Here is a 17,263-nt window from a genome sequence, read left to right on the forward strand (position 1 = left end):
TTATCAGCAGCAGCCAATGGAAAGGGCTAGGAGTTCATATAAAGAGCACAGCAGCCCAAGGCTAGACACCACTTAGCCCACAGTGGGGGAGAACAGAGCTAGCAGCTCATAGCCAGCCAGTGAGAACATTCCCTGTAGGCAATCTGATCACCATGCTGCGGGTGAGGTGTGTGAGAGGAGGAAGCAGGGGAGCTGAGGCAGTTCATTACATTGGATCCATGGTTGGTATTCCTGCTTTTTTATGCATTTCCTTGTATGACCAGAGCTTTCCACAGCTCTCTGCCTTTATGTCCAAGTGTTCCCTTTCCACTAGTTACCCAATCTTATGTCACACCTGGCAACATGGGACAGGATTTATTTTTACACCAACTCTGTTTTTTTTTTAATTCTCTTCCTGATTTAATTATACACTTTATGTAAGCTGTATGCAAAGCTTTATTCATGTATAGTATTCAAGTAAATTAAAACTGTCTGAAATATAACAGTGTAAAGTGCAAAGAACACTTTCAGCTTTTCAGACTCTTATCTCTATGAGCTGTTCCATGTTGGAGTGCTCAGTAGGAAAAATGCTACCATATAACAAGATAACCAAGTGGGTTATCTATTATATTATAACTAGAAGGCTGATTATCCTTGAACTGTACCTAGAGACACTTTCCAGTTTGTTGGCTGAGATAAATTCATTCTAGTACAGCCTTTTGTTCTCCAAGCATGTCCAACAATTTCTAACACTTTTGATCACTATGTTCCATATTCCCCCGCTGTGCACCAACATTCCCTTGTTATACACTGTGTATACACTTCTTGTGAGTCCTAGCAATTACTAAATGATGAGTGCATACAAAACTTGCTTTGTCTGCTCCAGAATTTCTTCTTTTTTCTGTAATTTCTGTCCTGGCAATGAGTGCACAGTATAGTATCAGCTATGTGTGCATAAGTAGGCTTTATTAATCATTACACCCAAGGACACTGTTAACTGGCTGCTTAGAACTTTCATAAGGGGTTTTTTGTGTGCACAAGGCTTCTGGCATATAAACCACAACTGTGATGGCCCATAATTGAATGCATAAATAATATTATTGTTCCCAATACTATATGGAGAAGCAGTGCTTTCTTATACACCAATCTTTAACCTAATGTTTCATTTAAAAAAGACTAAATATTCACCCAAAATATGAATACATTTTGAATATTTCTTTTTTTTAAAGAAAAAAAGAAATTATTATTAGATTCTGCATGAGACCCTCAGGTATAAACCTCATCATTGCTAAGGGGGTATAAGGTATTTCCCTATTTCTGCCCAAGCCTTGCATTCCCAGGAATCCAAGCAGTTGCACATGCAGACCTGTAACTTCCCTACAGTGCTAGAAAGTTATATACACTTTGTGTTATGACTTACTATTTCCTGTGTTTCATCTCTCCCTGACAATAGTGTGAAGAAGTGAACAATTTTCTCAGACAACATGCTTTTTCCCATCAAAAACTTAAATGTTTTACCCAGCTGTTTCTTGTAAAAGACATATACATGATCTATAATTAGGAGTCAGTTATGTTCCCCTAAAAGAGTCATATATATGATTGTATAGCAAATTACTTGCCAAATGTTTCAGTTTTGCAGATTTGCATTTTATACATTAGGAACTGCTATACTGCTTGACATAGTGTTCTTTATAAGTAAACAGCACACTTACCAATAAAAAAATATGCTATGCACAATTAGAATTTGCAATGTAATTATCTAATGAAGAATATTACACTGCAAAAGGTTTTTATTTTAATTATTTATGCAATTTTATTTCAGTTTATGACATTTCTCCCATTTCCCCAATAGAAATTAAATAGGATATAGTGTATTGTATGCTCAGGCTTAGGGTACTGAGACTTTAACTTTGTCACCAGTTTTCTCTGCTTTATTGTAGTCAATTCTTTCACAGTCCTTAGATTCAAAGTGACAGATTCTACAGATATAATAGTGTACTAGAGAATATGGCACATATAAAGGCAATTAAAACAGGCTTTGAGCTAAATATTCACTAATATGTCACTGCCCGAGTGCTGAGGAGGGTGGGAGTTGTAGTCCTGCAACTGGTAAAAAGCTGCTTTCCCTTATCTTTAGCTGTATCAGGGCTTCTCATGACTTACAGTAAGCCCAAGATTTGATTTTTTGAAATGACTCCCATTAACAGGCAATATTTCTAGATTACCCTCATAGTCTCATGCTCTGCCCATAGGAAGGCCACATGTACAGCTCAGTGCTCAGAGGCCTCTGATAAGATAGCAGGGATAATTCTGTTTACAACAGCTGTTACAAGATTTACTTTGACCACTAGTTGTCCAGAAATCAAGAGCTCATTGTAGGGATACAACAAGTCAGATGTCTACGTGCTGCCTGGCATGAAAGAATGACATAAGTGCAGAGACCATATACCATCAATCTTCCCTATGACAACAGGCTCTCAACAAAGATTCCTTTTATGTCTAGCTTTCCCAATTAGAACACATACTAAAGTATCTATACAGGCATTCAGAATAAAATACGTATAGACAGAGAAACAGATTAGTGAAACATTTATAATAAATAGGATACACTGTAAAGTAATGACTTCTTATAGCAAACAATACACTCCATTGATAATGTCATTTTTATTGTTATTTTAGAGGTACAATAGAAAAAATATTTTTTATTTGGTTGAAACTAATAAAAATAAAAATTAAAAAATATTTTTTTTCTTTTTTGCCCACCTTCTCGGGTGAGCACACTAGGCACTAATAGGCTTATTTATCAATTTTCGGGTTTGTGAATTTAATTTTCTAAATCGAATTTACTCGAATATCAAATGCCCACTTATTTAATTATAAGGAAAACTCGTTTGAATAAAAAACTCAAACACCTTGAATTTTCAAGTTTAGAAACTTAAGCTTTTAGATGGTGAAGTTTTACATTCCAATTTTTGTTTTCGTTTGCCCTTAATGAACACCAGAAATTCAAGTTTTTGAACCATAATTCAAATTCAAGTTGTGAACAAAAATCTAACATTGATAAATCACCCCCTTATAATACCTTCAAGCTAGACAACCACAGAGCAATATGGCTGGCACCTATATATGGCTGCATCAAGGGAGGCAGTTTCAGGGGATGTTCTCACTATGCTGTTAATTAGCAGTTAGCCTGCCCTTTGCTAACACCTACTGGGCAAAAACCTACGGAGCAGCTGAGTTGCCTGTGATAGGTCTCCAAGTGCTCCGTAAAGGCTTTCTACTGGCAACAATAGAAGTCGCTGGTGGAAAGCCCTTCGGTAATCCAAAGTTGCGCAAAGTCGCCTGCAGGAGGAACTATGTGTGATAGCAAAGGTCTATCGCAGGTGATTCAACCTCTTCGTGTGACATCAGCCTTTATGTGCATGGCCAAATTGCAGATCTTAGGCCATTGCCAGAATGCTGCATGTACAAACCAACAGTAACTCCTTTACGATTGTGTGGGAGGAAGTTGTTTAATCAGACAATTTGCAGGGGGTATTAATGTATGACTTAAACAGCTCTGTTTTTTTTTCTTATGTGCAATGGCGCAGGGTTCAGTTTTACAGCGTTTTTGTTAAATAAACACATGGGGGCGAAAATCACACTTCGTTGCTTCCTATGAGAATGGTTAATAAAATCAAGGGCTGCATTGCTTGTCAGGAGATTTTTCTAATAGGCGATGGATGGTGATTCTGGGTGTTATGATCCTGCACGTACGGGCTACTAAGCGACACCTGAAACTGACCCCTGTGCCATTGCCCTTAACCTTTTGGAAAAAAATGTTCATAGGGAAGAATTCCTTTGTATTGTAGGTTTCCTGTTCTGCAGTGCAGGAAGCTGATTGTATCCTCCTATCGAGAAGCTATTTTAGAGAAAGCTAAACATGAAATCACTAAGTTACCAGGGAAAATGAGGAGTGCTCTCACTAAAGCAGTAATAGGGACATTTTAGTGATCAGTTAAGAATTTACAAAAGAATAAATGCTTTATATGCATATTCTGTCTGTGTGTAACAGGGGTAATCTCCTGCCTGAGATAATGAAGCAAGCAAGTTGCTGTCTATGCATAAGATTTCCTGTATTCTTGTCAGAGCAACTGATATGAAATATGAATATAGCCAAATATACAGATACAGTATATAAGGATTCATGTGCAGAATAAACAAAAGACATGTAAAACTTTAAAATACTTTAATGATTTATATATGCATAGTACTGATGCAGTAATTAATCAGGAACATTCAGTGCAGCAAATATATTAACTCTTCCCAGGGGACATGGTTAATCTGCATAGTTGCGTTTATTAATATCAGGGAAGTTGTTGTTGTTTCTCTGATGAGGAAAAGTAATCCAGGGAGCAATGGTAGAATAAATACTGGGCTTTATGTGCTAAGCTAAGCCTGTCTTAGATATGTATGCAACATTGTGTATATACATTGTGTATATACTGTTTTTGTATTCATGCTATAGTGTACAGACTGACAAGTCTACAAAATATTTGCAGATCTGTGCTATTGGACATTATTCCATGGAAACCATTATTTTTAAGTGGATTGTGACAAAGTAAAGTGAAGTTAAGGATGTAATCCCTGGTTATTATGCACAGGTCATGGTTTACCCTTACCAGCACACTCCTGAGAAGGTGATATGAACAGCAAATTCTTTTTCTTGCATTTGGTCAGACTACAGACTTATAAGTCCCCATTTACTAGCCCAAGGGCAAGTATGTAACATTGCAGTGACTCATAGCAACCCAAAGTAAGACTGATTGCTGGTAGCTTTGGGTTCCTGGACTAGGGAGCAAAATTATGGGTATAGCTTTTAATTTATGTTACATCAACATGTTTAACACACTTTTACTAAATCTTCTGTTTGTAACATTTCCAACTTGTTCGCTATTCCATTTTTAGCTAAGAAAAGGATTCGTCGGATGGGTGCAGCGAAGTTTCCAGAGCACCCAGGCAGCTGCAGTGTCGGAAAAACCCTGCACTGCTGACGAGAAGGTCAGTGACACCGCTGTCCAAGAATGCCCTGTCTGTTCTTACAATGAATGGGACCCACTGGAGGAAATCATCGTGGGCAGACCTGAAAATGCCAATGTCCCTCCATTCTCTGTTGAAGTTAAGGTATGTTTGAAAATATTGCTTAATCGTATTCTTCTCTTATTAATAGTACATATGCACAATATAAAGATTTATGGATGGTCTTTTTCAAATATCAGGGTAGGTAACATGCAGCCCTCCAAACTGAATTACAACAACCTGACACATACACTGTATGCTGTATATGTTTGTTTAATTGTACTAAACCTCCCTATGTTCCCTGTTTAGTAGGATATGCTTGATTCTTTGACCTGAAAAGGGAGGGGGCTTACTAGAGAGAGGGCAGTGTTTGGGGTAGAGTAGGAGGTATAGCCGTGTGTAAAGCTGGCCATACACGTGGCGATCTGACGATGTTTCGTGCGACCATCGGTCACACGAAACATCGTCAGATGTGCCACACACCATTCAGGGCTGAATCGGCAGGTAAGGAGGTAGAAACAATAGGATTTCTACCTCCTTCTGCCGATTCAGCTCTGAAGGGAGATTTTGATCAGGCGCCTTCTATGGCGCCCGATCAAAATTTTCCAACTGGTCCGATCGGCGAGTCGGCCGATATCAGCAGCTTCCTGCGATATCGGTCGACTCGCCGACATACCATACACGCACCGAATATCGTACGAAACGAGGTTTCGTACGATATTATCGGTGCGTGTATGGCCACCTTAAGGCTGATGGCCCACAGAGCTAGATAGTTGCCCCCAATACATCTCTACTGCCGCAGGTGACTAACAGCTCTGAAATGCCTTTCCACTGGCAACAATAGGAGTCACTGGTGGAAAGGCCTGTGCATCGTTAAAGGAACAGTAACACCAAAAAATAAAAGAACTTTAAAGTAATAAAAATATAATGCACTGTTGCCCTGCACTGGTAAAACTGGTGTGTTTGCTACAGTAACACTACTATAATTTATATAATAAGCTGCTGTGTAGCCATGGGGGCAGCCATTCAAGCTGGAAAAAAGGAGAAAAGGCACAGGTTACATAGCAGATAACAGATAAGTTCTGTAGAATACAATAGTGTTTTATCTGTTATCTGCTATGTGCCTGTGCCTTTTCTTCTTTGAATGGCTGCCCCCATGGCTACACAGCAGCTTATTTATATAAATTATAGTAGACTTTCTGAAGTAAACACACAACTTTTACCAGTGCAGGGCAGTAGCACATTATATTTTAGTTACTTTTATACACTTTCATTTTTTGGTGTTACTGTTCCTTTAACGTTGACTGCAAGAGGAAACTGCCTAACATGTCCTGGCCTAACATGTTCTGTTTGTATATTTGTACATTGTCTAGACCTCATAACAGGAATATTGGACTACAGCGCATAAATAATATTTAAAAATATTAAAATAATAATACAGTTTAGAAACAATACCTACTATTCTTTTTTCTTTTTTAAAAAAATCAGTATGGCTGCCTTGTCTGAAACTGTATCACATATCTCAGAGATTGTAAATGAGCATAAAAGGACCATGTGTTCTTACTATAAAAAAAAGTGTAAATGATCATCACTCAATGTGATGAACGGCACATGAAAAGCATGTGACATGTCAAGGGCTGGTAGGGCCCAGGCAGTGCATCATTGGGAATGGCAGGGCCACTAGTGTATAAGGAACCTTTCCCAGAGGACATTTCCCTGCAGCACCAACTGGAATGAGCATGCAACAGATGAATTGACAGTACAGCAAAGATAAGGATATTTCCCTCTTGTGTGCTCTCATGCCTCCCTCTGCTCTGCCCCCAGTCCATTCTGCAATATAATTCATAAAGCCCTGCTTTGAGGATTTTTTTTAAACTGGGTTACCCTATAGTTAAGGGAGAAGCACAAATGAAAATGACCTATAATTTGATTAAGAGTGCGTTCTCAGTTTATTTTGAATAACTTGTTTTAATTTATGTTTTTTTTTAATGATTTGATTTTTGTTGGCTTGTACCTCCTCCCCACCAAGTTTCAGATAAGGAATCGTGTGATTATGCTGTGAAATGTTACAAAATTCACATTCTGTAAACCCAAACAAAGCAAAGGTTAGTCCTTTGCAGTACAAAATGTTTACCTTGCACCCTGCTCTAGATTTCTGATTGTCAGTGATACAATGGCAAAGTAAGGTAATTCAGCATGGCAGTGGTGTAGTTTAGGAGGGGGCCTGTGTAAGGGGGCTAACATTTTGAAGGAGTTTGTTTAAAAAAAAAAAAAAAAAATGAACACAAAATAGTATTCTCAAGATCTGGGCAATATTTTTTGTTCGTATCTGCTTCTCTCAAACTTTACATTGAAAAACATTATGCAACTTGTAGATTCTAAAATCAGTGTCCCCAGAGCTGGATTTTGATTTGGTGTGCCTCTAGACTGCCCCACACCACTCACCCTGCCAACACCTTGCAATCTTTCACCCCAACTTACTCATACTGCTGGTACCCCTTAAAAAAGTAGAGCCACTCTGGCAACTGGGCAAACAGATTTGAATGTACCACCCAGGGCCAGCATGCCATGCTGTGCTTGGACTTTTGAGATTCCTACAAATCTGTGCCTGAGTGTCCCAAAGCTTTTGTTATAAGCTTAGATTTTTATTGTGTTCCAAGGTACAAACCACCGTCTACCTGCTGGGGTGAGTGATCATTATCCAAATTGCATTAAAATACCAGACTGGGAACAGCGGAACAAAAAATTACATATTATAAAAATACAGGCAGTTCCTTTAGATGCATGTCTATCCCATACTAAAACAAGTTTAGCGTAATTCTCCTGTGCTAGGTCTGACAATATGCTTCTCTGCCATTCCATACAGAAAAGAGAAGCTAAAACGAAAGGCCTGGAAAAGTCATTAAGTAGAAGACACGCACATGCTTTAACGAGCCGGCTGTCCATAAGATATAGGGTTGCATCTTGTTCCTAAAATATTTTTCTCAGAAAGTGAGGGAGAAATGAATAGATTATGTAACAGATGCAAGCAAGTGTACAGTAGAGGATTGTGACTGGAGGCCTCTCATGAAGCACAAATAATAATGTCACTGAATGTCGCACTAAATAATGAAATTTAACAAGATCTCTTCTATTTTCTCACCTGGGGTACATCTATATAGTAATGGCAGGGATGTCAGGCACACAGACCAGAAGTTGCTGAACTATACACATATCAAAAGAACTTAAGACCCCTATGGGGATATGTAATACGAGTCATATATAAGAACAAAACTTCACATTTCACAATCTAATATTTTAATTAGAAAGGTATTACAGTCAGAATTGCAGTTGTGCATATCACTTTTTTTTTATAAGACCTGATAAAAGGCAGTGTATTCTTTGGAGCAAAATTAATTCATTTTTCAGTAAAAAATGTTTTAACATTCACTGCACATTCTTAAGATGGGCCACTGTACACTATATTTGCCCAAGAAAAATGATTTGCACCAAGGAAAACATTTTTGTATTGCTCTTTCTTGTGCACATAGATTTCCATATTATTCCATTTATCCAAACTAAATAATCAGCAGCACCGGAGTGCCACCAAGTATCATGACTAAAAATACTCTCTGAAATAAGAAAAGTTTCTGTTTTAGGTAATCTATGAAATTGACAAGCGAACTCCTCATACTATCAGCTCTGAAGGGGACAAGCATTCACTTAATGGGAAATACCAGCAGTGCAACATAACTGGCACACTGTTCTAGATCTAATAATTCTTGATCTGCACTTTCTTCTCAGCAATATTGGAGCAGGAAGTTATTTTCACTTACTATGTATTTTGTTCTATCATAGGCAAACACATATGAAAAATACTGGCCTTTTTACCAGAAGCATGGAGGTCAAAGTTTTCCTGTGGAACATGTAAAGAAGGCAACTGAGGAAATTGAGGAAATGTGCAATGTTCTGAGACATGAAGGAGTTGTAGTGCAAAGGCCTGAGGTCATTGACTGGTCAGTGAAATACAAAACACCTGATTTTGAATCTACAGGTAATTCACTCATTTACACATATATCTTTATGATGCCGCAAACATTTAACTAAATTTATATTTTAACATTTAACATTTTTATTAAGGGGAATCTAGACTTCTGAACTTTGTAGGTGTCTTTAAAATATATCACACAAAACAGTTCATATTTATGACTGTTTCATATAAAAAATCAAAGTCTTTTCATGACAAATATATTTTGTTTGTGGCATTGGATAATTCCATATTGAAACACTGCCACTAAGAGGGTTATTTAATGAAGTTTGGGGAGCAGTAACATATAGTAACCAATAAGCAAGTAAAATTTACAGGTCCCCTGTTTAAAAGCACACATCTTATTGGCTGCTATGGGTAACTGCTACTGGGCAAACTTTGTGCCTTTATTATAAGCACTAAAGCCCCTCCCTCTGCCTTTTATGAAGCATTGTGCTCACATACAAACCAACAGTGTGCATAGCTAGCTTACCTAGGTTGCATCAGCCAATGAATGGAAAAAGCAGTGCCTTTTATTCTGACATTTCCTCCTGTCAGAGGGACCTGCATTATTTCCTGTCAGGTGATCAGTGAATATGCGACAAAATGGTGGCTCATGGTAAAATATGTGCTATTTGGTAAAGGTTGCTGGAAGTAGAGCACTTATTGTACAGCGCTGCGGAATATGTTGGCGCTTTATAAATAAATGTTAATAATAATAATAAATAGAGCATATGTTTATTCATATTGCTTTCTTCCAAGTATCAGTATATGTGCTCCTGTAGGATTACCAATACAAGAATGTAATGTTTTCATGTACTGTATATACTCGAGTATAATCCTAAGTTTTTAGCACCCAATATTTGCTGAAAAAGTCCCCCTCGGCTTATACTTGAGTCGGGTGCCATGGGTCCCTCCAGACTAGCACCCTCTGTCCTTTGTGTGCAAATTAGGCCACCCGCAACCAGACCCCCCCAGTGCCCTGGCCCGCTCCCAAATTCATCTTCATCTACCATCACCACCTGTCCCATTCTGCACTAGACATTGCACTTTATATTCTATATAAACTATATATAGTTTGAAGGATTTGATTGAGCTAAGAGGGTAGTACTCTTAAGGTATCATTGTTGATACCATATTGTTTTTGTTGACCCTCTTCTCCACTTACAGAGCTAGTTTACTGTTTTTCTTTAAAATAATTATTTAAAAACATATACCCCACTGATGCCTCATTTAATGTAATTTCTTTGGTGTTTATTTTGATTATTGAAACTTAGCAGTAGCTGCTAAATTTCCCACCCTAGGCTTATACCCAAGTCAATACGTTTTTCCAGTTTTCTTAGGTAAAATTAGGTACCTCGGCTTATATTCGGATCGGCTTATACTCGAGTATATACGGTATAAAGAAAAGACGCAGGGTGTAGCTTTAGGGCCATACGTCCTGATACAGTTACAACCCTGCTTGAAGCTACTCCTTTGCAAATCTACATGTCACTAAACCTGTATGTTTATGGTTTCCTGCCACATTTAGGAATGTATGCTGCTATGCCTCGAGACATTCTGCTCGTTGTTGGGAATGAGATCATTGAAGCGCCTATGGCATGGCGAGCTCGTTTCTTTGAATACAGAGCTTACCGTCCTCTCATTAAGGACTATTTCCGCCGTGGGGCAAAGTGGACCACTGCACCTAAACCAACAATGGCTGATGAACTCTATGACCAGGTAAAGTCACCAGGCCAATCAGGGTTTCTGGCAGTTTCTTTGGTGTAAAGGCTTTGAAAGCTAGGTAAGGGCTAATATATTTTTCAGTTTCTGCCTCTCCACTCGTCCCTTATCTCTTGGATTGTTGGTGGCAGAGACGCTTTAACAATTGGGCAGATTGGGCAAAATCAGGAGATGCTGGCAGTGTTCAGCAGTTTAAAGATCCTGATCAAGAGATGGCGCTGAAGAGTACATGGTCTGGCTCCTCTCTCTCTGCAGCTTGATAGCAGGTGTGTTTTGTGTGAGTTTAAATGCAAGTACACTGTCTCGTGAGTGTCTGTGCACACATCACTTAACAAACTGTGTTTGTCTAACCACATCCCTTTAAATCCCTACTGTATAATATCATTTACTTCAAGATTTATTTGCTGCAAATCATATTTTATATAATTACAAATGATTTTGCCCTCAGCTTATAAGGTAACTGTCCCCCCCCCTCATATTTAATTTAACCCTCCTTTTGCTCCTTTTAAAATAAAATAACCACTGTAACACACATTTAAAACATAAAACCTTTGCCATGTTATGAGTGGCATATTCAGGTATACATGTAGAGCAGAGGATTCAAAACCATATGTTAGTGAAAATACTGTAAATGCAACCTGCTCTCAGCAAAATAAAGATTTACATTGAAAAGGGTAATGAGTTCCCAATTGCAGATAAACCGGGTATTATCAAACAGCTGATAGAAGACTGAACTCTGCCTTAAGCTGGCCATACACGTGGCGATCTCACGATGTTTCGTACGACCGTCGGTCGCACGAAACATCGTCAGATCCGCCACACACCATTCAGGGCTGAATCGGCAGGTAAGGAGGTAGAAACAATAGGATTTCTACCTCCTTCTGCCGATTCAGCTCTGAAGGGAGAAATAATATATAAAAAAATGTAAAATAAATTAATTTATTTCACCTTATCTGATACATCCCTGGAATGGTTTCACATTGCAAACTGTGAGATAACTACTTTGTTGCAACTGCAGCTGGTACAACCATTTATGTTCTATGCACCGCCTTTATATTGAATAATACACTAATAAGCCAATACTTGAGTGTCTGTAAATTGATAAGGTTTTGCTTTTTCAACTGCTTTATTCTTCTATAAACTTATTTTAACATCTTAGTTATGTTTTTTGCTTACCACTGTTACCACTGCTTGCAACACTATTGGGCATAATTAGCAAAAGGTGAAATTAACAATCACAACAGTCCACCAAAGTGAAATTTCAATCTCACCAGTCTATGGGATTTTTAGGGACATATTTATCAAAGGTTGAACCCCTTTGATAAATATGCTCTTGAAAAACACATGCAAGTAAATAGAGAGTGGTGGAATTTTACTCTGGTGGACTCTGGTGTGTTACTCTGGTATCAAACCTCTTAACCAGCTGTCAGACACAATTTCCCAGCATGCCTCTATTCCTTACTGATACCCTATTTTCATAATTACTTGTCCTATTCCACCAACTGTTCCTTTGGTGGTGTATTGTACCACCAATACGAGCGTTTGTTCGATCGGTCCAGTCGTATTTTCTTGCGCAATTTTTTCGGCGCTTTTTTGACACTTGTGCGACTTTTTCATATTTTTAGCGCAAGAAAAATGGATCAGTTTTGCCGCTGTTTACAATCGTTCGGAACGAAAATTTTGTGACTTTCGGATCGCCAATATGATATTATCGTGACTAATATGATTTTTTCGTAAGCATTTTTGTGATATTAGCGATCTTCAGAAATTTTCGTTTTCCAATCCGAATTTTTCCCATTTGGGATTCGAACTTGTGTTTTGATAAATCTGCCCCATAGTCTGTCTTCTTTATTCCTAATATTAGTATCATTTTTACAGGCTTGGATGGAAAAAAACAACCATTTTTTCCCCCCATCATTTAGGAGGCAAGGTTCATTACAAATAAATGAAAAGATGCAATAAAAATAAATAAAAATTATTTAATTTTGTACTTAATTTAAGTACAAAACCACAAAAAAACTATGTAAATATGCTGTCTCCACACTCCAAACTACAACTTAATGCTTTCTTCGATGGCTTTTTCTATTTTTTATAGCACTAATCTAAATTTAAACATAAATACACATTTATTCTATCATAATTATTCAAGCATTCCTTGTCATTTGAGTGTGACATGCCTCATATGTAGTTCAGTATATACACACAAACAAACACAATGTACAATTCTACTCACTTGTGTTAAGTGCTGCATGTTAAACTTCTGCTTTCTCTCCTTTAGGATTATCCCATTCGTACAGTGGAGGACAGACATAAACTGGCTGCTATGGGAAAATTTGTTACAACAGAATTTGAGCCCTGTTTTGATGCTGCTGACTTTATGAGAGCTGGGAGGGATATCTTTGCACAGAGAAGCCAGGTATACATAAGCAAATAAAGATTAAATGAATTTATTTTTCTGGATCATACAAATGAGAGTTCCTATAGCCTAAAGGCATTTTCAGCTCTTTCTTTTAGCATTGAAAAGACAGTTAAAGTTTTACTCATGCTGATCTTTTTCCAGGTTACAAACTACCTCGGCATTGAATGGATGCGAAGGCATCTGGCGCCGGATTACAAAGTACACATCATTTCATTTAAGGACCCTAACCCAATGCATATTGATGCTACCTTCAACATTATTGGGCCTGGCCTTGTGCTTTCCAATCCAGATCGCCCTTGCCACCAGGTAAGCTAGTATTCTGAAAAATTAACTGTGACTATAGGAAATATAACAGAAATTAAAAATGACCCATAGGAATAACTCTCATGCAAAATCTTTTAATGCTTAGCCATATATAAGCATATTCTGCAATTTCTTTAAAGAAGCAGTACATGGTTCCTCCCATGTCAGATACTACACATATGAATGTCAGTCCCTTTTATTTGTCCCACTGGGAGCTATGGTTGGTTGCTGTAACTGGTGATTGATAGCAGAAAAGCAGTAGGAGAAATATTTAAATATAACAGAGTAGAATGAGGGGGATCACCTAGCTGGATTCTGTCAAGTCGTCGTTCTCAGACAGCACAAAGAAAGTATTTATGAATGTGCTTTTGGCACAGACGCTTTCTAGAATCAGGGAACTGTGTATATGGACATTATGCAGCAAATATAAATGCTTACTTTGTGCTGTGCGAGGACTATAGGAGTATAAAGTATTTATACACTGTGTATATCTACACATATACACACAAGCTCATTCATGGTTTGTCAGTGTACCATTTAACCCTTTGTTCTGTTAACAAACTCACTAGGCAACATCTGTCATGGATTTGGTAGTTTACTCTTCCGCTAATTATGTTTCAAACATCATGGTTTTTGTGAGGGGCAGTAGTAACCGATGACTGATGGTAGGATAAGTAGTAGCGCTAGTATAGAAAGAAAGAAAGAAAGAAAGAAGGAGAGAAAGAAAGCAAAATATATAGCACCCAGGCTACATTAGTGAGCGTACAGCACTAACCTCTTTATGAACATTTTATAGATTGAACTATTCAAGAAAGCTGGCTGGACTGTGGTTACTCCCCCAATTCCATTAATCCCAGACAGTAAGTATAATATACATGTTTTGATACAGAAATCGGGTAGCAGTTCTAGTAGCATGTTTCTCTAACTGTTCTTGTTTTCTTTTTCCCAAGATCATCCTCTGTGGATGTCCTCAAAATGGCTTTCAATGAATGTCTTAATGCTGGATGAAAAGCGTGTGATGGTGGATGCCAATGAAACCTCTATTCAAAAGATGTTTGAAAAATTAGGTAAGTCTGAGTAGTTAACGTCTGGGCTGATACTACCCACACAATACAGTCATTAGTTTTGGAAAACGCTATTTCAAAAAGGCTTACTATATTTGGATTTAAAAATGTGAGTGACAGTCACTATGCTGCTTGCTCTTCCAAGATAATACTGATTATTATTCACAAATGCTGTCTGTGCATTTACCTGTATGGTCCTACAGATTACATAGATAGCTGCACAAATAATATGCAGAAGATGTAAAATAAACATCTACAAAAGGCACAGCACTTCACCTAAAGGCACTTTGCTTATTTAGAATTATAATGAGAGGGTTTTGTAGAGGCTTACACTGACATGTTATTATTCTTTCTGCGCAGGCATTTCTACCATCAAAGTCAATATTCGCCATGCGAATTCATTAGGAGGTGGATTCCATTGCTGGACATGTGATATTCGGCGCCGTGGAACCCTGCAGTCCTATTTCAGCTAATCTAAGCTCGGAAGTCCATTTCCAGTGCAGAAATAAAGTTCTTTTTTATAATTCAGTGATTATCAGGCCTGCAAATCTTCCAGCAAGTGCAGGCATCTGTATGAAACAAGGGTTTTTCATAAATTTTGGATACTATTGCTTAGATTAATTCTTGCTGGTTTCTATTGCTGAATAAAGGAAAATATTAGTTGGCCCATCATCAGGCTATACAATGCATGGCAATAAGGCACACTTTGGGACTGCTCGTGACTAAAGGAATCCACAAACTCACTCTCTCTGTCTACCTCTGTCTTATCATGAAAGGCAGCTTTAATGTTCTTCATATTTCTTTTTTTACTTAACCATTATGTACAGGTTACACTTAAACTGGATAGTCTAACTGCATGCACAAGACACCTATGTCATACTGTTATTGCCAATTTGCACTCTAGCTTTATATATTTTTGTTTTGCTTTTTTTTAATACAGCCTTTTTACATAATAAAACATTTGCACCAAAGCTGGCAGATTCACAGCCCCGCAGCTTTTATAAATTTTGTTTGCCAGCATACACATCCAGGCTGTCTTTCCAAAGGCTGTGAGGCAATTTACACAACAGAACAATAATGTAATAAAATGCTACACAGTGTTCTTTTGACTTAAAAAATGTTCCTATTCATTACTGTGAATCATTGTGTAATGTTTTTAATAAACAATAAATGCAGAGGTTATTATTCATGTTTTTTAGTTATTTGATATATGAGGGAATAACATGCAATGAACCTACAACATTTCTTCTCTGCACATTTGTACTAATGCATGTAGTAACCTATGGTGGCAGATTATTTCTTGCTTCACCTACAGTAGGGTTTGGGGAGCAAAATAAGAGCTATGATTGGATATTTGGCAGCCCCTGTGTTGACTGGCAGCCTACATGAGGCTCTGTTTGGTAGTTCACCTGTTTTTTATGCAACCAAAACTTGCCTCCAATCCAGAAATCCAGAAATTCAAAAATAGGCCCCTGCTTTATGGCCACTAGTTGGCCACTAGTTGGCCACTGGTTGGGAACCACTGATCTACAGCATAGTTTACAAAGCGAAAGATGCAATATATTGTGTAATATTAGCTGGTTTAGTTATATCTGCTTATTTATTTAAGCTTTCTCTCATGTATAGCTGCCCAGATGTGTTCAATGTACAGTGCACATAGATTATACAGTAATTTTTTAAATATTAATGTTCTACTGGTGAGATTCCCCAACTTAACATTTTAAATCTCTTGAACTTTCCTTGTTTGGTATCCTTTACCAGTGGGATCTATTATCCGGAAACCTAAAATCCAGAAAGCTCCAAATTACAGGCCATTAAAAGCCATTTTAAAAATGATTTCCAGTGATGAGCGAATCTGCCCTGTTTTGCTTCATCGTAAAATTAGCTAAATGACAAGAAAATTTGCAAAATGTCGAAAAATCAGCGAAACGAATTTGCCACATGACTTTTTTGTCGCCCGTGTCTTTTTTGGTGACACGACCATGGCTACTTTGATGTGACCGCAACTTTTTTTTTGATGCGAAACAAATTTTCCTGCTGCAAATTTTCGTAGAAGTTTTACAAAACAATTCACCAATGGCGAAATGCAGATATTCGCTGCAAATCCATGCCTGGTGAAAAAAATTGCTCATTACTAATGATTTCCTTTTTCTCTGTAATAATAAAACAGTTCCTTGTACTTGGATTCATATGCTAAACAATTCTATTGGGTTTATTTACTTAAAAATATGTTTGCATACCAATGAAAATGCTCTTTATTTTACATGATGCTCAGACCATTATATTATCATTGTTATTGTAATGGCTGTATCTAGCTTGGAATATCTCAAATGACTTCAGCATTAGTTGGAAGTGTCAGGCCGCTTTGATGCTGAAATGTTTGAAGATCACCGTGACATCCTGTCATTTTCTATTCTAGTCTGAATAAACTGATTGTGTTCTGGCAAAGATACCTGGTTATTACGGGTTTCCTCCACCTCAAATCTAATTTATTTGCAATGTAACTCTAAGCACTTTCAATATGCATTAATGACACATTTTCATTAAACGTATTTGGAAATGTGAAATAACAATATATGTCTGACTGTTTACAATCTCTGTACTCCTTGCCCTGACTCCTGAAACAATGTGGCAAACCAGTTGATTAAATTTAATCTGAAGACCTAGAAGAGAACTGACTCCTGTTGACACTGGTTTAGGAGCCAGCCC

General features: G+C 37.7%; 1 protein-coding gene across 1 annotated transcript; it reads left to right on the forward strand.

Moving 5' to 3' along the window:
• The first annotated feature begins 84 nt into the window (after nt 1-84).
• gatm (glycine amidinotransferase (L-arginine:glycine amidinotransferase)) lies at nt 85-15,743 on the forward strand. Its single transcript, NM_203640.1, is given in 9 exon segments — nt 85-221; nt 4,927-5,142; nt 8,875-9,070; nt 10,575-10,765; nt 13,047-13,184; nt 13,329-13,493; nt 14,287-14,350; nt 14,441-14,557; nt 14,915-15,743. Coding segments are annotated over 9 exon segments (1,269 nt in total). The 5' UTR covers nt 85-152; the 3' UTR covers nt 15,028-15,743.
• The last annotated feature ends 1,520 nt before the right edge of the window (nt 15,744-17,263 follow it).

Source organism: Xenopus tropicalis, chromosome 3 (genome assembly GCF_000004195.4).
Source record: "Xenopus tropicalis strain Nigerian chromosome 3, UCB_Xtro_10.0, whole genome shotgun sequence".
Classification (NCBI taxonomy): Eukaryota; Metazoa; Chordata; class Amphibia; order Anura; family Pipidae; genus Xenopus; species Xenopus tropicalis.